The sequence below is a fragment of the Theropithecus gelada genome, chromosome 9 (genome assembly GCF_003255815.1).
Source record: "Theropithecus gelada isolate Dixy chromosome 9, Tgel_1.0, whole genome shotgun sequence".
Lineage (NCBI taxonomy): Eukaryota > Metazoa > Chordata > Mammalia > Primates > Cercopithecidae > Theropithecus > Theropithecus gelada.
The window spans coordinates 24,745,142-24,765,506 of record NC_037677.1 but is presented as its reverse complement, the minus strand read 5'-3'; the positions used below and the strand labels follow the sequence as shown (position 1 = coordinate 24,765,506).

At 41.0% G+C, this 20,365-nt stretch overlaps 1 protein-coding gene across 1 annotated transcript in view; it reads right to left on the bottom strand.

Annotated features, from left to right (window-relative positions):
- Positions 1–20,055, bottom strand: part of ENKUR (enkurin, TRPC channel interacting protein) — a 77,281-nt gene extending 57,226 nt beyond the window's left edge. The window contains exons 1-2 of the mRNA XM_025397560.1: positions 19,660–20,055; positions 18,602–18,857 (exon numbers count right to left, since the gene is read on the bottom strand). Coding sequence (XP_025253345.1) covers positions 18,602–18,638 — 37 coding nt within the window. The 5' untranslated portion in view covers positions 18,639–18,857; positions 19,660–20,055. The remainder of the gene's footprint in view (positions 1–18,601; positions 18,858–19,659) is intronic.
- Positions 20,056–20,365: the final 310 nt, after the last annotated feature.

Below are 20,365 nucleotides of genomic sequence, written 5' to 3'. Positions count from 1 at the left end.
CTTTTTTTTTTTTCAGTTATTCACGACCAATTCCTAGAAGTGAAATTCTAAGATAAAGGGAGTGAATATTTAAAATGTTTCATGCTGCCCTTCTGAAAAGAATTTGTTCCACTGTCTTCTGGTTTCTATGATTTGGATGAGAAACTGCCGTGATTCAGATCATTGTTTCCTTGTATGTCCTGTGTCTTTTTTTCCTAGCCGTTTTCAAGGGTTGTTTTCTGTGCCTTCTTTTCAGCAGTTGAATTTTCATATGCCTAGCCATGCCTTTCTTTGAATGTATCCTATTTGGAGTTTGCTAAGCTTCTTTAATCTATACATGTATGTCTTTCACCAAATATTGGAAAGCTTTTGGTCAATATGTCTTCAAATATTTTTTTCTCTCTCAATCTCTTTCTCTTATCTTTCTAGAATTCTAGTTACATATATGTTAGATGTTTTCATGTTGTCAAACAGGTCCTGAGGCTTTGTTATTTTTTTCTCTGTTATTTTGTTTTACAACCTTTTTCTCTCTGTTCTTCACGTTGGATAATTTTGATGGCTCTATTGTCAAGTTTACTAACTTCTTCCTCTGTCATCCCAATTCTTATGAGCTCACCCAGTGATTTTCTTATATCAGTTATTACCTCTTTGAGTTCTAAATTTCCCATTTGGTTCTTTTCATTGTTTTTATTTGTCTGCTGAGATTTCCCATTTTTTGAGGGACAGTCTATAAGATAACTGGCTTGTATGGTTGAAAAATGCCAAGGTCATGAAAGACACAAAAGACTACAGAACCATTTCGGATTAAAGGAAAAAAAAAAATGCATGACAAACTAAATGAAACTTGTGATCCTAAATTGAACCCTGAACCAGACATTCGTTTTCTTTTGACAGAAACAAAATTAGTAAGTGATTGACAAAATTGAATGTCTGTAGTTTAGATAGGAGTATTAAATCAAGGTTAATTTTTCTAAGTTCGATAACTGTGATACAGTTATGTAAGAGACAGTCCTGGTTATTAGGAAACTCACATTGAAATTTTTGAAAGTAAAGAGGCATCGTATCTGCAACTTACTCTGACATATTTCTGAAAAAAATTATTTTATGTACATATATAGGGAGAGAGAGAGAAGGATTAAAGCTAGATGAACAGCATATAGAAATTTTCTGTACTATCATTTCAAAGATAGTATGTCGCCCAGGCTGGAGTGCAATGGCATGATCTCGGCTCACTGCAACCTCTGCCTCCCACGTTCAAGCAATTCTCCTGCCTCAACCTCCCAAGTAGCTGGGATTACAGGCGCCCACCACCACGCCCAGCTACTTTTTTTATTTTTAGTAGAGATGGGGTTTCACCATGTTGGCCAGGCTGGTCTCAAACTCCTGACCTCAGGTGATCCACCCGTCTTGGCCTCCCAAAGTGCTGAGATGACAGGCATGAGCCACCATGCCTGGCCCTGAAAAATTTTTAAGTCAGAAGTTAATTCAAAATATAAAGTTAAAAAAATCCTCAAGATCATGAAAATTAAGAAATGACCTGAAAACTGTACAAGATGGAAGAGTACCTGGGCCAGGCGTGGTGGCTCATGCCCATAATCCCAGCACTTTGGGAAGCTGGGGTGGGAGGATTGCTTGAGCTCAGGAGTTCAAGGCTGCAGTGAGTTATGAGCACACTACTGTACTCTAGTGTGGGTGAGAGTGAGATTGTCTCAAAAAAATTTAAAAATTAAAAATGAAAAGGTGGAAGAAATGTAAATGCAGTGCATGATCTGAACTTAATCCTAAACCTACTTGGGATAATATTAGGACAATCAGCAAAATTTGAGAGAAATATTTGGATTAGGTGGTAATAAGATATCACTATTAATTTCCTGATTTTGAAGATTATGTTACTGTTATATGTGACAGTGGCATTACGTTTCAGAAATAAACACTGAAGTATTAAGGGAGACCAATTCACCAAAATTAGGTTTGAAAATATGAGAAGACAAAATATCGAGGAAAGGAATATAATTCCACCACATTAATGTAATTGCCATTACCATCTTTTCTCCCCCTTTCTACACACAATAAAAGGAAGTGCTTTTAGTTTTAGTTAACAATAAAACTACTCTGAAATTTTTCTACTCCGGGAGTTCTCAAAGCCACTGAAATAAAATTATAAGAAGATGTAGTGGAATAAATTTAAAATATTGTTAGTTATGCATGTTTTTATATCAATAGAATTGTGTGAAAGCTTTTTATGTTCTAATTATAATTAATTTTTAATTGTTCAATCTCTAATTAAAAATTAGTCATCATTTATACCTTTTCCCATCCTTGTTCCTGTGTATATAACATCTTTCCCCCAGTACATAATATCTTTTTATATTGGCTGCTTTCAAGAGTCTCTTTGTCTTTGCTTTTTAGAAGTGTGACCATAATATGCCTAAGAATTTTTTAAAAATATTTATCCTGATTTAAGTTAGCTGAGCTTCCTGGATCTACAGGCTAATGTTTTGGATCAAATTTGGAGGTCTTTCAGACCCTATTTTTTTCAAATAATTTTTCTTTTCTATTCTCTTCTCTTCTACTGGGACTCCTGTTACATGGGCATCAGACCACTTGGCATTGTTCTAAGGTCCTCAAGACTCTGTTCTTTTTCTCCAGTCTTTTTCCTTTCAGCTTCAATTTAGATGATTTTCATTGACTAGTCTTTAGTTAACTCATTCTTTCTTCTGTTGTGTCCAATCTGTTATTAATCACATCTGATAAAATTTTAATTTCAGATATTCTTTTTTTTTTTTTAGTTCTAGGATTTCTGTTTGATTCTTTTTTATACTTCCCACATTCCTTGAATATTCACAATATTCACACCCATTGCAGCCCCATTTTTCCTGTAGATTTAAAACATATTTATTAGAGTTATTTAAAGTCTTGGTCTACTAATTTCAATATCTGGATCATGTGTAAGACTGTTTCTATTGATTGATTATTCTTTTAACTGTGGGTCACATTCTTCTGTTTCTTTTCAGACCTACTAAGTTTTTATTATATAGCTCACATCATGGATAAATCACTGTAAAGATTCTGAATTCTGTTATCTTCTCTAAAAGAATGTTAAGTTCCATTCTAGCAGGCTGTTAAATTTGTTGCATATAACTTTGAATTTGTGAACGTTTGGTTTTTAGGCTTTATTAGGGTAGGTGTATTTCAGTTTTTCTCTGAGTTCTAAGGCAAATACTTTAGAATTGGGAGGAAGATTTTAGTCCTAAAGCGTGACCCTTGTTAGGGTAGGGTTGTTTTTTTTTTTTTTTTCTTAGAGATAGCGTTTCACTCGGTCACCCAGACTGGAGTGCAATGGCACGGTCTCGGCTCACTGCAACCTCAACCTCCTGAGTTTAAGCGATCCTCCTGCCTCAGCCTCCCAAGCAGCTGGGACTACAGGCACATGTCACTATGCCTGGCTAATTTTTTTGTTTTTTGTAGAGACATGGTCTCGCTATGTTGCCCAGGCTGGTCTTGAATCCTTCTGCCTTCGCCTCCCAAAGTGCTGGGATTACAGGCATGAGCCACCATGCCCTGCTGGGTCAGGTCTTAAACTCCCTTTGTCTTTCCTGCAATATGCAGTTGCTAAAAGCTCTGCTCAGTTCATTCTTTCCAGTTTCTAGTTATTGTTTTCCCTTGAGTATCCTTAGAGTCTTGCCTTGTACATGCTGCGTTCAAGAATCAGCCAAGTATTTAAAGGTAATTTATGCCCAGATTTTTGGGGCTCATCTTGACTGTGGATTTCTCCCTTTATGGAATTTCTCTCCTCAATTTCTAACCACTTGGGCAGCTCCTGACTCCCTCTCTGAGGGAGTCAGGTCAGCAAAGTAGCTGCTTTTCACTTACACTTTATCCATTTATGCCTTACCATCTGAGGAGTGCTCTCAGGGAAAAGGTGAGTACATGTGGACCTCATCCAATGTATCATCCCTGTTTCAAGAGTTGAAATCCTTTTCATTTTTGCTGACTTTTATTCACGGTCCGTTACCTTTAAGAGGCTGTTTGATTTATTTTTATTTTGTCTAGAGTTCATAATTTATATTTTTAAGTGGGTTAATCTGATAAAAGTTTCTTTACTTTATCTGAAGCTGGTAGAATGGACAAGATGAGACCACAACTAGTTAATTTCTTCCAGTGTATTCTTATTATATGACCCATCCTGCCCTATGCTTTTCTTTTGAGGGTCAGATTTCTATTCATTGCCAAGTTATGAAAAGGTAAGAGGATAATATGATATTAATATAATGATTTTTAAAATATAAGCTGTAGTAGTGAGAAAAATAATGAGTTTCTTTCTAAAAAAAAAAAAAAGAGGAATTCTCCAAGAAATGAAACAACTTCAAATATGCATGAAATATATTCGCATAAAAATATAAACATCTAAGTTTTAGTCACATAAGATCTGCAGGCTAACCATCCCCTGAAAAGTAGTTCTCTGTATTTCAGAAGCTATTTTCTGACTTTTAAATTTGAAACTGAGACATTGATGACTAATAAATAAGAGACAAAAGAATCTACTTCTCTTCTGCTTATAATAAGACAATACAAACAATGTTAAAAGCCGTGTTTTTGTTTCATTAAAAACTGTTCAAGCACCCTAAAATGCAAGCTTATGGTGACATTTAAGGGCAGAACCAGTTGTCCTATCAAGTTGAAGTAACTGTGTGCAGCAATTCTACCAAAGGTGTCTTCAGAGAAAAAATAAAAGATATGTATATAGATATAAATATAGACAGAAACATGACTGATAGAATTCTAATCAATGAACCTGATTTCGTAATTCAAATATAATTTCCAGAAATTATTTAAGTCATTCTTTGGCTTAACATTGATTAAAATCAAAATGTTCTCATTATCCTTTTTGTCAATGGTAACAGGATTGAAAGAAAAACAAAACTGCAAGAGGATATATCAATCAAAGCTTAGCAAATGCTATGAGAGGTTTATCAATTATTATAATCAATCTGGCTATTTTCTTCACTGAGGAGATGGAATATCTCCTGGTGGAACAATCAGAATGATACTAGAAATTCTGTCTTTGCAAGGCCAGAATGAGCTATTAAACGCTTAAGTACATTCTATCAAGTTCAGAATTAATCTCACTGATTAAAAAAAATTCACAACCAATAGTACCTTCAGGCTTTTGATGAACACATTATGTCAATCATTAGAACTATTGCCTTCATTTTCTCATGTGGGTAGTAAGCCCTAATTCCATAGTTGAATTTTTTTTCTTGCATCTGATAATCTCTACAACACCATAGAGATGCAAAACTTTCCATATGCTTTATAGAAGCCGCTCTATAGCCAGATCACCTGCGTGCATCCGCATCCTGGCTTTATCACCAGCATCAAGACCTTGGGCAAGTGACTTAATCTCTCTGTGCCTTTGTTTCTTCATCTAGAACATAAGGATAAAAATACCTGCTTTCCTGGTTTGTGAGGATGACAGGAGATAGTGCATATAAAGCTCTATAATTTTTCGCTTTCTACAAAATCATGGCCCTTTCATAGAATGAACCTAAAATAATCTTGTTTCATAAAATATTAAAATCTCACTATAACTTTTCATGAACAGATTGACTTTTTTTTTTGTTTTTAACCAACCTCTGCTATTGTATCCCAGCCAAAGAGTTTATTTACTAAAGCACCCCAAGGACTTTGTTAAATGGTGACTGTACTTGAAAGTAAGCCCTCTGTGTTAATTTCCATCCTCTAGAAATTCAGAATGTTTCAGTAGAAGCATTTTATTTTATTTAGGTAGAAAAAGTGAGAATTTGTCATTTGCAAGTTAATTTGTGGTCAGTCGAACCTGTGGACCCTTACTTTGCTTTTCAACGAATAAAATTAGTTTTTGGCAACAAACTTCAGAGTAATTGACTCTGAGGCTGCTGGCCATTTGGGCATTGTCTATCCAAATTCTTATAGTCCACAGAACGGAAAAACCCAATTTTTCCTTTTATAAATTTAATTCAAACTCTCAAGGTTTGTTCAGGGATGCTAATTACCCTCTTCAATTTTTCCATGATGAGGCTATTACTGAATGTCAGCAAGTGGGATTCAACATCAGGAGCATGTGAGGCCACTGGAAAATGTTCCACTGTCTCTCTTTCTTTCTAGGTCACTCAGTATTTGATTATCCAGACTAATTGTGAACAGGGAAAGCATGAAGAATTGAATTGTACAGACAAGCTCTTGTACCTTATTTTGGCTGAAGACTTCCTTCACCCTGCTTCTCAAACTTTTTCTGTTTTTCAGAAGAACTAACAAGTAAAGTAGAACAGTGTTTCCTGGTTTTGCTCAATTTCCTCTGTCCTTTCAGAAAAGTATTGACAAATAAATCTCCCTCCCAAGTGCCCCATTTCTTCTGCCATAACAAAGCAGTATCAACAATTAGAAACAAAGCACAAGTCTAGGCAATAATTTTATGAATAAGGTAGACTTGCCTCTTCTAGAACTTTCTGATTATAAAAAGGAAGCCAGATCTTGAGCTTGAGTTTGGCTTCTAGCTTTTCCTTTTCTTGATCACTTTCCAACAATTTTAAAGGCGACTTTTCCCCTTTCTTCTCATTATAGGCTTTTTATAGTCTTTTTTAGCACCTCAGAAGTAACAAAGGAAATAAACATTTAACAGATGGTCTCGGCAGTTTTCCTAAAATACATACATAGCACAAAAAGAAAGTGTATAATGGAGTTGGTTAGATCTATTTTAATTTGTCTTCTTTCCCACAGAATGGTCAGTTGGTCACAATTTTTTTTATTGTCATTGTTTCTGCCTTTTATCTTTGTGGTTCCTCACATACAGTTTCCGAAGCATTCTTCAAGGTCAAGTCCTGTACTCCCTTACCCTAATCTCTAGACCACAGAGAAAAGTGGATCATACTGTTATCAAAAAGGGCTTCACCACGGCTCCTCTGAAGAGCGTCTGTGGGAAAAATTTGGAAAATCCCACGCCTACATGTGGTTCTCTCACGAAACCACAGGTCATGGGGTGGAAGCAAGCCAAGGAGTATCAGTAAGAAGTGGAAGCAAGGGAGAAGCCAAGAGAATACACTGAGGACTTCTAATTGATAAGTGGGAAAACAAGAAAACCTAGGGTAAAGATGTTAGCCTCAGGTTATAGGGACGGTCAAGAGAGGAACAGTAGATGATGAAAACTAGGGGTCTATATCCATGAAGCCTGTAGGTGATATATGTGTTCAAGTCCAGAATGTTCATGAACATAAAAGGGGCAGGTAAGTCTCATTAGTTGTAGAAAGCAAAGCCAAGTTCTGAATCTGAGCATTCTAAGATATAAAGGGACGGGCAATGGGTCAGAGCATCAAGGTCTCCATGGGGAAGCACAGTCCAGCAGAAAGAAAACCAAGCCCCAGTCATGGAGTTCACACCAAGCAGAAGCTGCTGATGAGAAGCAGAATCCTACACAAGCAATGGCCCAAATCAACAGCCAAAGCAAATGAGATTCAGTCCATGAGCCAAGGTCTCAGATAGCTGTTCTCAGCCCTGCTTTTATGACTTTGCAAAGGGTGTGCTCAGGCTAGGATTTCAGGGCATGCTGGGAGTCCAGAGAGGCAGGGGATTCTTCCAAAGTCATTCTCAGATGGTGGAATCTCTTGCAGTTGAGGTCTTTTTGTATCTTTACCCCAGAAATTTGGGGTAAGGGTAAAACTTCATTTTTTTTTCTTGAAGATAGATACAGATCAACTTGGAAATGTCCAATGTTATGGGGAAAAGGGAGGAAATGGAAATGGAAATCAGAAGGGAAGAGGAAGGAGACGGCATTCAGTGCATTTAGGAGGCTGTATACAAAGAAGGGCAATTAAGAAGGTTGGCTTTGAAGTCGTGATGCCTTTATTTTAACCACATCACTACTATTTGCTAGCTGAGTGACCAGGGGAGCATGTTATTGATCCTCTTCACATTTCATCTGTAAAATGAAGATGATAATATATCCTTTCTCTAAAGTTGTTGGGAGGGTTAACTGTAAATTACTTAGATGAGTACTTTGCACAAAGTAGGTGCTCAATACATTTTAGATGCTACTTCATTCTCTAGGGTTACATTCTCTCAAATAAGTATTGCTCTCCCACAATGTGCTAGGCACTTTGCTAGGTACTGGGGAAACTGTGATAAACAAAATGCACAATTTCAGGAGGTAATAAGTGAACAGAATTTGGAAATCTCAATAAGGGTGTGTAAATCAAAACTTATGGAAGATAAAAAAAGTCAACTTGAGTTACAGATGTCAGGAGATCATCACTCTACTAATTAAGTTGGGGAAATAGAAAAAGTAATGTTTGTATCAAAATAAGACTTCGGTCGAGCACAGTGGTTCATGCCTGTAATCCCAGCACTTTGGGAGGCTGAGGCAGGTGGATCACCTGAGGTCAGGGGTTCAACACCAGCCTGGCCAACATGGTGAAACTTCCTCTCTACTAAAAATACAGAAATTAGCCAGGTGTGGTGGCACACACCTATAATCCCAGCTACTCAGGAGGCTGAAGCAGGAGAATCACTTGAACCTGGGCAGTGGATGTTGCAGTGAGTCGAGATCATGCCACTGCACTACAGCCTGACAGAGTGAGACTCCATCTCAAAAAAAAAAAAAAACAAGACTTCAATAATTAAAATTTAAAAAAGGAAGAGTAAGTGTACCCGGGAGAGAGTAGTGTATTAGACCATTTTTGCACTGCTATATAGGAATACCTGAGACTGGGTAATTTATAAAGAAAAGAGGTTAAATTGGCTCATGGTTCTACAGGCTGTACAAGCAGCATAGTGTCAGCATCTGCTTCTGCTGAGGGCCACAGGAAGCTTCCAATCAAGGTGGACGATGAAGGAGGAGGCACGTCACATGATGAGAGCAGGAGCAAGAGGGCAGGGGAATGTCCCAGGCTTTTAAACATCCAGATCTGGTGTGAACTAACTGAGCAAGAACTCACTTATCACCAAGGGGGTGGTGCCAAACCACTCAGGAGGGATCTGCCCTCATGATCCAATCACCTCCCACCACTGGGGATCATATTTCAACATGAAATTTGGAGGGGACGAGCATCCAAACCATATCAAGTAGTAAGAGAAACCATTTTGTATTAGTCTTCTCACTCTGCTAATAAAGACATATGCAAGACTGGGTCATTTATAAAGGAAAGAAGTTTAATTGACTCACAGTTCCACATGGCTAGGGAGGCCTCACAATCATGGCAGAAGCCAAAGGAGAAGCAAAGTCACATCTTGCATGGTGGCAGGCAAGAGAGAGAGCATGTGCAGGGGAACTGCCCTTTATAAAACCATCAGATCTCATGAGACTTATTCACTGTCACAAGAACAGCATGATTCAATTACCTCCCACTGGGTCCCTTCTATGACACGTGGGAACTATGGGAGTTACAATTTGAGATTTGGGTGGGGACTCAGCCAAACCATATCATGTTTCATCCTGAGAAACGTGTTAGTGTCATGACAAGGAGCTGGGGTGACAGGCATGTGCAGAAGAGACAGTCAAACCCAGGATTAGATACTGTGGTTTGTGGAGAATTTCTTAAAAGGAGGTAATGCTGTCAAAAAGAACAAGGGAACAGCTATGAGAACTACAAATAAGTGGAGTTAAGTCAGATTATCAAACAATATATATGTGCCCTACTTAAGTTTCAAAAAAGGTGAAGGGCATTTTATGCTAATAAGTGAGAAATGATTACCTTAGTTGAGCAATTTGATAAGACAAAGCAAACGAAAAGTAACCCGAAAGCTAGCCCTGGCCGTCTGGCAAGTAAAGAGGTTAGTATGCTCAACACTGCGTTTTATGGATCACAATAAGAGATGGCCTCATTCGGGCCTTTCAAATTTTTCCTTCATTAACGTATTCTTGTTTAAGTATTAAATATTCTTATATATTATGGCAAGATATATAATGTTGACTGAACATTTCTAAATCCTCAGGAATAGTCACCTAGTGAATACATTTTCACTAATCATGGATTTAATAAAGTACTAGAGGCGGGACTCAGTGGTTCATGCCTGCAATCCCAGGCCAAGGTGGGAGAATCGCTTGAAGCCAGCAGTTTGAGACCAGCCTGGGAAACATAGTGAGAACTCATCTCTACAGATTTTTTATAAAAATTTAGCCAGGTGTGGTTCTGAGCACCTGTAGTCTCAGCTACTTAGGGGGCTGAGGCAGGAGGATTGCTTTGAGCTCAGGAGTTCGAGGCTGCAGTGAGCTATGATCATGCCACTGCACTCCAGTCTGAGTTACAGAAAGTGAGACTCTGTCTCTCTCTCTCTCTCTCTCTTTTTTTTTTTTTTTAAACAGAGTTTTGTTCTTGTTGCCCAGGCTGGAGTGCAATGGCACAATCTCAGTTCACTGCAACCTCCACCTCCTGGGTTCAAGTGATTTTCCTACCTCAGCCTCCTGAGTAGCTGGAATTACAGACATGTGCCACCATGCCTGGCTAATTTTGTGTTTTTAGTAGAGACAGTGTTTCACCATGTTGGTTGGGCTGATCTTGAACTCCTGACCGCAGGTGATCCATCCACCTTGGCCTCCCAAAGTGCTGGGATTACAGGCGTGAGCCACCGTGCCCAGCTTGTCTCCAAAAAAAAAAAAAGTACTGGAGGAAATAAAATGGGAGGAAACTATTTTTCAGTTAGGCACCTTTTTTATTTTTTAAAATTTTATTGTCAATTGACATTATAATTATATATATTTATGCAGCACAAAGTGACATTACAATATATATACACAAGGTGGAATGGCTAAATCAAGTAATTAACATAATCCATCACTCCAAATACTTCTCCCTTTTTGTGGTGAGAACATTTGAAATTTATTCTCTTAGCAAATGAAATATACAATACATTGTTATTAACTATAGTCTCAATCTATGCAATCAATCTCAGAAAACATATTCCTCCTGTCTAACTGAAACTGCACCCTTTGACTAATATCTCCCCATTTCCCCCACTTTCCAGCCTCCAGTGCTCATTATTCTACTCTGCTCCTAGGAGTTCACTGTTTTAGATTTTGCTTATGTCAGGCCCTGCCCTATTTGTCTTTCTATGGGCACTAATTTTCTATCATAAATAGTTAGATGCAGCAGCTAGCTCAATGAAAGTAGGTGACTTCAGGTTCATAGGACAATAATGGTAATATTAACAATATTACCTTTGGGTTTTTTACTGTACCATAATTTATTCAATGAATTTTCCATTCTTGGTCACTCAGGTTGTTTGAAATATTTCAAATTCTGTAAATAACCCTGCAGTGAGCATTCTTGTACATACATCTTTTTACCCAGCACTGATTTTTTTTAAATTTATGCTAAAATATTTAAGACACATGAAAAGGCATAAAAAATAATTTAAAAAAATACTCATGCACCTACCACCCAGCTTGAGAAAGTAAACTTTACCAATATGGTTGGAGCCCCCAAGCATCCTTCTCAATCTCAGCTGCTTGCTTATACCAGTGGTCATGTCCTGACATCGGTGCTTATCATTCTGCATTCCTTTATATTGTCACTACTGGTTGGGTAACTCCAAGCCACACATATATTAACTTCTGAATATAACTTTTCCTGACTGCAAACGTAACACATGCTCATTGTAGAAAGGTTGGGGATAAAAAGTTGCTTTAAATTGAATGGTACTGGCTGGGCATGGTGGCTTACGCCTGTATAATCCCAACACTTTGGGAGGCTGCGGTGGGCAGATCACTTGAGGTCAGGAGTTTGAGACCAGCCTAGCCAACATGGTGAAACCCCATCTCTACTAAAAATACAAAAAATTAGCTGGGCATGGTGGTGGATGCCTGTAATCTCAGCTATTTAGGAGGTTGAGGCAGGAGAATCACTGGAACCCGCGAGGCAGAAGTTGCAGTGAGTGGAGATCATGCCATTGCATTCCAGCCTGGGCAACAAGAATGAAACTCTGTCTCAAATAAATAAATAAATAGAATAGTGCTTTTTCTCTTTTCTTTCTTCCTTTCTTTCTCTTTTCTTTCTTCTTCCTTCTTTCTTCCTTCCTTCCTTTTTCATACAGAAGGTGCTCTCTTATTTCTCACCTCATTTAATTCCTTCCTTCCTTCCTTCCTTCCTTCCTTCCTTCCTTCCTTCCTTCCTTCCTTCCTTCCTTCCTTCCTTCCTTCCTTCTTCATACAGAAGGTGCTCTCTTATTTCTCACCTCATTTAATTCCCTAGCATTTCTATGATGTGGGTGATTCATTTTATTTTATTTTTTTCTGAGACTGGGTCTCACTCTGTCACACAGGCTAGAGTGCAGTGGCGCCATCACAGCTCACTGCAGCCTCGACCTACTAGGCTCAGGTCCCAGCTCAGGTCCCACCTCAGCCCCCCTAGTAGCTGGGACCACAGGTGCATGCCACAATGCCCGGCTAATTTTTGTATTTTTGTAGAGACAGGGTCTCACCATGTTGACAAACAGATCTCAAACTCCTGAGCTCAAGAGATCTGCCTGCCTTGGTTTCCCCAAGTGTTGAGATTGCAGGCGTGAGCCACTGCGCCTGGCTGGGTTATTCTTTTTCTCCATTTTAGAGGTGGGGAACAGAGGTTCTGAGTGATGAGTAAATATCTCAAGATCTCTTGGCTATTAAGTGAAGGAGCCAGAACTCACATCTAAATCTTTTAATTCCAAGTTCTGTGGTCACTTTGTTAAAATATCCCACAATGATGCCACCATATTCCCCCATTAAAATCACCAAGAATCAGTGATGGCCCTTCCTTCTCACTCCTCTCTCCTTGCCCTCTTGTGACTTAATTTCAATTTAAATGCCAAGTATCAAGTTTATTTTACACTGATTTTGCTTGCATGCAAAAGTTGAGCAGGCAGAAGAAATAAAGGGTGATTTACTGTAGAGGCCACTTCTAGAAAAAAAAAAAAAAGGTCCTAGTTTTCACTGGTATTATCCACTTTCCTTCCTGGCTAAAGGCCTGCATTCTGGGCTCAGGCATAGCCCTAACCCAATGCTCTGTGAAAGGCCTATACTTCCCAAACATGCCAAGTTGCTCCCCTGTAGTATAGTCTCTCTCCACAGACATGAAATTCTCATACATCATTCAGGGAGGAAACAAATTGCCACAAAAAAAGGGACTGCCCATCAGATGACTCTCTAAATTTGGTCGAAGTTGGAACGATAATTTCAACAATCAGAAGATTCTACAGAAATGGCAATGATCAAAAAATTATCTTCGATTTTTTAAATTTGGGATACCTTCTATTCCTTTATAGTGACGGCTGAAAGGACATGGTGAAGCTCCATTGTGAATCTTTTCAGCTGGTCTTTATACTTTTACTGAAGACTCTTAAAATGTTACAATGCATCTGTTTATCCCTGAGGCACCAACCAAATGTCTACTTTTCCATTACAGAAATTCAAGCCAGCAACTGAAGCAACTCCAGCATGCCAGGTATGAAGAGGACTATGAAATTCTTCTGCAATCGTTTTCTGCTGCCATGGGTTGCACTGTATTGCTTATACTCAGAAGTGGGTAAGAATGTCGCACCATTGTCATTGTCATGGTCATCACCATCATTGTCATTATAAGGGCCATTTGGAGTATCTACTGTATTCCTGACTCTCTTTATCTCCTTCAGGATATTGTTATCTCCATTTTACACATGAGAAAACTGAGGCTCAGGAAGGTTAATCAGCTAGCCTGAGTTCACCCTGTTAGTGATAGAGTCAGAATTTGAATCCAGGTCTGTTGGAAATCAAAGCCCATGCTCTGCAATGAGCAGTGCCTTTGTGAAGCACTTATGTCACTCATATGCCATGCATTATAGGCTAGATACAGAGATGACAATACCTGCCTTATACCCCAGAAGTTCTCAGCTCAATGGGAAGGAAACAGCACACACAGAATCAATTCCAATGCAGGTCAGTCATGTAAATTTCTATAGAGGGACTAGGAACATCTCTTATGAGCATGCAGGAAGACACATTCATATTTTGAGAAAATTAGGGATTTGAGAAGGCTTTAAAAAGGTAGAACTTCATCAGTTATCACTATGGAATCATTTGGTAAAGAGAATGTACAGATGTTAAGTCTCGAGTTGGGAGAACGTACTTAGTGTTTAGTAATTGTAAGTAGGTACGAAGATAAGGTGATTGACAGGTGTTATTTCGAGGGAAATATACCTGGAAAGCCAGCAGTCGATTTTTGGAAGGGCTAGAATTCTAATAAAAATAAGAGTAAAGGACTGCAAGACATACTGAAACATTAGTGCCTAATGTACTCTTAGGAAATGACTGGTGTCCCCAAAGGCTAGTGGCCTGTGTGATATCATTGGGTGTCAATACAGAGGGGCTATTTGTTCTGTGTATTAATGGCAAAGTGCCGAAAAGTCAAAACTCAGCACTAGGACCTGGTCTAAATGAGACAGGCACCTGCAGCTAGGATGTTGCCAAGAGTGGCCATTATGGAAGTGATCCAGGTAGGTTCTGGAATCAATACCCACTGAGCACCTCTCTGTGGACAGGTGTCATAGCTGGAGCAGAACTGGTCTCATCTCTCTCCAGATCAAAGTTGCTGTCAAAGCATTCTTCTCCAAGGTCAGAAAGACACATTTTACTTGGAAATAAATCTCTCCTCCTCTAAAGACTCAAGTAATAGCAGTTGGTGAGAAAAAATAAAAAGAAAATGAGACATATAATACATAATGTATATAAATTTAGAATTGATTTGTCCAAAGTAACACATATTTTTGCAAGATGGTATACATCCACAAAGATACAAACTAAAGTCATCAAAATGGCTGCCTGGAAAGGGAAGGGGAATGGGAGTGAAGTAATGAGACAGAAGAAATCAAAACACAGTGATGCCTTGTGTGGTTTACAGCTAACACTCTGTGAGGGACTGAGATATGTAATCAGCTCAACCCTCTGCACTTGTGGTACACACACACACACGTACACACAATGCCTTTAAATCGCTCTTCAGTTCTTTTCTATGAATGCTGGGGAGATTAAGGACACTAGTATTAGCTTGGTGACCCACTATTGGAAAACAATAACATTTTATTGAATGGATGAATTGGCTCCATAATGCTTCTAGACTCCTAGATTCTGGAAAAGTCAGTATCAGGCTATTGCTGCTAAGTCTGCCATGTCAAAATTATCACCCTTGTACCACTACCTCTGTGGGGTAAGGAAATGGCCTTACTCAACAGTCAAGCACGTACAGAAAAGGGCATTGTCTCTCAATAGTGTTGGTAGCTGAATTTTAGTGCCCCATTCCTCTTGCCCTCTTGACCAGCATTTTTGTCTAAGAGGCAACCTGCACCTGTGTTTGAGTGACCCTGCCCAGGGAATCTTGGAGAAGGGGCAGTTAGATATTTATTTCAGATCACTGGAAATCTCACAATGCAAACTTTACCTAGTATTTACATATATAAATATGTAGGCATGGTGGTGCAAAAGTAATTTTATATATATATATAAAATCATGATAAAACAATGTCTTAAGTTACATCACAAAAGCCTCTCTTCTGTTATCTCAGCCTCAGTAACGCCAAACCCCAAGAGTGGACGGAGGTGAGGGTGGCAGGAAGGAAGCCCCTATCAGTTGAAACACTTTATGCCCAGAGTCCACGAGTAATCTGTTTCCTTCCTGGTTCAGGAAGGTCTTATGGCTATTGTCACCTTCCTCCCTCTACGTGTCCTCTATCGCTTAATTTTTGATGTTTCTGTTGTTGTTGTTTTGGCTTGGTTTGGAACAGAGTCTCACTCTGTCACCCATATATAGTGGTATGATCTCAGCTCACTGCAGCTTTGAACTCTTGGGTTCAAGTGATCCTCCTGCCTCAGCCACCCGAGTAGCTGGGGCTACAGGCATGCACCACCATGCTCACTAAATTTTCTGTTTTTTGTAGATATGGGGGTCTCGCTATGTTTCTCAAACTGGTGTCAAATTCCTGGCCTCAAGTGATCCTTCTGCCTTGGACTGTCAAAGCACTGGAATTACAGGCATGAGTCATTGGGTCCAGCCTCATTCAATTTTAAACAGAGCAAAAGTTGGTTCTCACCCTTGATCTATCCCATACTGATTAGAAATGACACAGAGATAGCCAACAAGAGAGAGACCTATAGCTGGCCAATTAGTAAGGAGGGGGAGGCTGGGTGCAGTGGCTCATGCCTGTAATCCCAGCACTTTGGGAGGCCGAGGTGAGCTGATCACCTGAGGTCAGGAGTTCGAGATCAGCCTGGCCAACAGAAACCCTGTCTCTACGAACAATACAAAAATTAGCCGGATATAGTGGCTCATGCCTGTAGTCCCAGCTACTCGGGAGGCTGAGGCAGGAGAATCACTTGAACACAGGAGGTGGAGGTTGCAGTGAGCTGAAATTGTGCCACTGCACTCCAATCTGGGTGACAGAGTGAGACTCCATCTTAAAAAGAAAAAAAAAAAGTAAGGAGGGGGAGACCTAGGGCCCACCTGAAACTCAGATACAAACCCATTGCTCCAAGAACCAGATGCCCACTTCCCTCCCCACTGGCGCAACCTTCAGATTGTAGTTTCCCCCTTTGTAGTCTAATTTTCTATTTAAGAGGATGCTTCACTGATGTTTGTTTTGTCTTAATTTTCTTTCTTCTTTCTTTCTTTCTCTCTTTTTTTTTTTTTTTGAGAAGCAGTCTCGCTTAGTCACCCAGGCTGGAGTGCAGTGGCGCAATCTCTGGTCACTGCAACCTCCGCCTCCCGGGTTCAAGATTCTCCTGCCTCAGCCTCCCAAGTATCTGGGATTACAGGCACCCGCACCCACACCTGTCTAATTTCTGTATTTTTAGTAGAGACAGGGTTTCACCATGTCTGCCAGGCTGGTCTCCAACTCCTGACCTCAGGTGGTTCGCCCACCTCAGCCTCCCAAAGTGCTAGGATTACAGGCATGAGCCACCACACCCAACCTTGCCCTAATTTTCTTAGTATAGTATTATACTATGTACGGAGATCTGTATATAGCATAAAGAAAAAATTCATATGGTAAAAATAACAAACATCAAGGCAGCTTTCAATACGTCCATGAGGGAGCAGACCCACCCACCTATTTCATTCATTACCATAGCGCCAGCACACAGACCAGTGCCTGCTACTCCCACTGGGCCCTCCCCACTCCAAAAAAAATGCTAGCAAGCACTTGTTGCATGAAATTACATTTTAGGGCCAGGCATGGTGGCTCACGCCTGTAATCCCGGAGCTTTGGGAGGCCAAGGTGGGAAAATTGCTTGAACAACCCAGGAGTTTGAAGCTGCAGTGAGCTATCATGGTGCCACTGTACTCCAGCCTGGGTGACAGTGCAAGATCAGTCTCTAAAAACAAAGAAGGAAAGAAATTACATTTTAGTGGGGATAGAAGACTATGCCAGCTGGTGTTGACATAAGGAGAGGCTAAAACCTCCTGGATGAATTGGAGTTGGTTCACCATGTTGCCTCGGGCAGCCTTGTGTGCGTTCTCTGGGGTTGGGAATGATAATCGCTGTTCCTAATCCCTGGTTGTCCCAGGTGAGTGGGTGTCTAATATATGCAACCCTTTTATCTGCCTGGGCTTCTCTGCTTCCTGAAGGCGGGGTGCTTGGGAAGCCTGTGAAGCCGACCTGTCTGTACAAGGAGAGGCCAAGGTAATGGGATGCTGTGGAGTTGAATTCAATGTGATACCAAGAAGAAAACCCGAGGGTGACTCAGACTCTAAAAATGTGTTGTGTAAGCAGACCGGGTGCCAGGCTCCCGGGGAATTTGGCTGGGCTGGAACAGGCTCCGGAGGAGGAATGCTGGTCTCCATTCTCATAACACACACTCCAACAGGGAGCCAAAGAATACCGCGACCAGAAATTGATCCACACTGCTCTAATTTCTCAAATAGATCAGCAGCAGAAAACACAGTTCTCATCCTCAACAAGTAAAGTCTACTGAAGAAAAATAATACCTGAAAGTCCCTTAGTTACAAATAAACTGAAGAAGTACATTATCCTCTCCCCACATACTCTCCACATAAGCATAAATACACCAAAAAGACGATGCCATTTTCCGAGAGGGAACTTTTCCAGTTTCTGTCATCTTCAATTATAAAGTTTGAATGGTGCTTGAACCTAAACTGAATGCTAGAGAATTCACTCTGTTGGCAGGGTAGACCCCCCACAAGCAGTGCATAGGGAAAGATGATAGAAAACCCGCATTTTTTTTTTTTTTTTTTTTTTTTTTTAGAGAAAGGGTCTCACTCTGTTGCCCAGGCTTGAGTGCAGTGGCACAATCATAGCTGACTGCAGCCTTGAACTCCTATGCTCAAGCGATCCTCCTGCCTCTGCCTCCTGAGTAACTAGGACTACAGGTGTGTGCCACTATGTCCAGCTAATTAAAAACACTTTTTTGTGTGTGTAGAAACAACATCTCACCATGTTTCCCAGGCTGATCTTGAACTTCTGACCCTAAGTGAACCTCCCGCCTCAGCCTCCCAAAGTGTTGGGACTATAAGCATGAGCCACCGCGCCTGGCCCTCATGTTTCTTTAGATGAGACAAGGATGTCTCTAAGGCCCCCTATTAAGCTGGCTGCCCAGATGCAAAACCTGTGAGCACAAGAATGTCAGTACTACCTGGGGGGCCACCTCCAGTCACCTGCGCTGTCTTCATGCTTCTTGGTGAACAGTCTCCATGAGAAGTTCATAGGTGTGTGACACGTGTGGCCAGGCCCTGAGCTCTGAAATCGATCCTGGTTTGCAGCTGTATGGTTGATGCTGCCAGACACATCCGAATAGAAAATCAGCTTTCTCCCAGGCTTTCCTGTGCCGCTCCTCCAGCCACCTGCTCTGTTGGGTGTAGCTCCTTCTGTTCCATTTTGCTTCATGGGCTCTGGAAGGAGGAGCAACAGTGCACAGATGGCAAGGTGGAACCTCCCAACACAAACTGAATCTCTCCCTCCTTCTGCTCCTCATTGCCTGAGCCTACTGTTCTCCCCCCACCCCCGACATTTCTATTTTCAGGAAAAAAAGGAAAAAACTTTGGTGATCTACAAACTTTGGGTGACTTTTCCTTTGGGCAGCATAACCAGAGCAGCTAGGTGGTTTTCCAAACGCTGGCTATGGCTAAACCCAGTCTCAAACAAAAATGGGAAAAATCAACATGTTTCTCTTCAGATTTTCCAACAACCCCTTTCTTCTCCTCTCTCCAACCTACAGGCTGCCCTTCTCCACCTGACATCCCAGTAGTGGGTGACTTCCAGCAGCTAGAGGCACTTCCCACCTTCCCCAAACCTAGGCCTGCACGTTCTTCTCTCCCTTCGTCTCTGTCTCTTCAGTCTGAGGTGTGACCGATGCGTCATCAATGGGTGCGTTAGAAACCCCAGCGATTCACTGCTATGGTCTTTATATGTAGGATAGTTGCTGGCACATGGAAGGCACTCAGTACATATTTGCTGAGTCAGACTGCGAAAGTGTGCAACCGGCTGAGTCTCTTGGGGGTATTTGCACAGAGAAATAACATAACGATAACGACTACTAGCTAACTGCCGTTTACTAGTCACTTTACACAGTCTAAAAGCAGGATCTCGGCATTTCTAACAGCTTGATGACCTCACGTTTGATGTGGTTTTGTACAGAAATTTCCCTGGAACCCCACGCATGACATTGTTTGGAGGGACTCCTTCCTTGCTTACCTATAAGCCTAATCCTTCTCTTCTTGAGCAAGTGGGACTTGTTGCTGTCTTATCACTTTTCCACCCGTGTTTCTCTCTCAAGGGAGAGAAAAAGTTAAACATGCCTGCTTTTTCAGTGTCTATAGACCGTTGTGGAATGTTTGAGGAAAACCTTGGACTTTTTCACAGCCACTCCCTGTCTGGGCAGCCTTGGGTCAGCCTCCTCCTGCAGTTTTTCTTTCTGTTTTTCCCCTCCGCATGTCCCTCCTAAGAATGTGGTCCTATTTCCTGGAGCAGGAGCCTGTCTGCAGGCATGGCTGGGAAGGAAGCCCTGGCCGTGAGCTGGGGCTGATGGCACCTCTGGAGCTGGCTTTCCGGCAGCCGGTGACACAGCGGGTCTGGCCTCATTCATTACTAATTGTTGACGCTGTGTTCGGAGGAACATGCTAGTAACAGCACGTACCTTGATCGGCCACACTCAGGCCTGGGTGGAGGAGACAGGTGGTGACTCACACAGTGGTGGAAGAGGGCCTGGTCACCTGGGCTGCCCGAAATTGACAGGAAAGGCAGGGCCAGGAGAGGAAATCCCCCTGCACATCACCTCCCTCCCCTTCCCACCATATGCTCCACCCCTGCACCACAGGCACTTGCTTCCCACTCCTCTGTGCTCTTTTTTTTTGAGATGGAGTCTTGCTTTATCGCCCAGGCTGGAGTGTAATGGCATAGT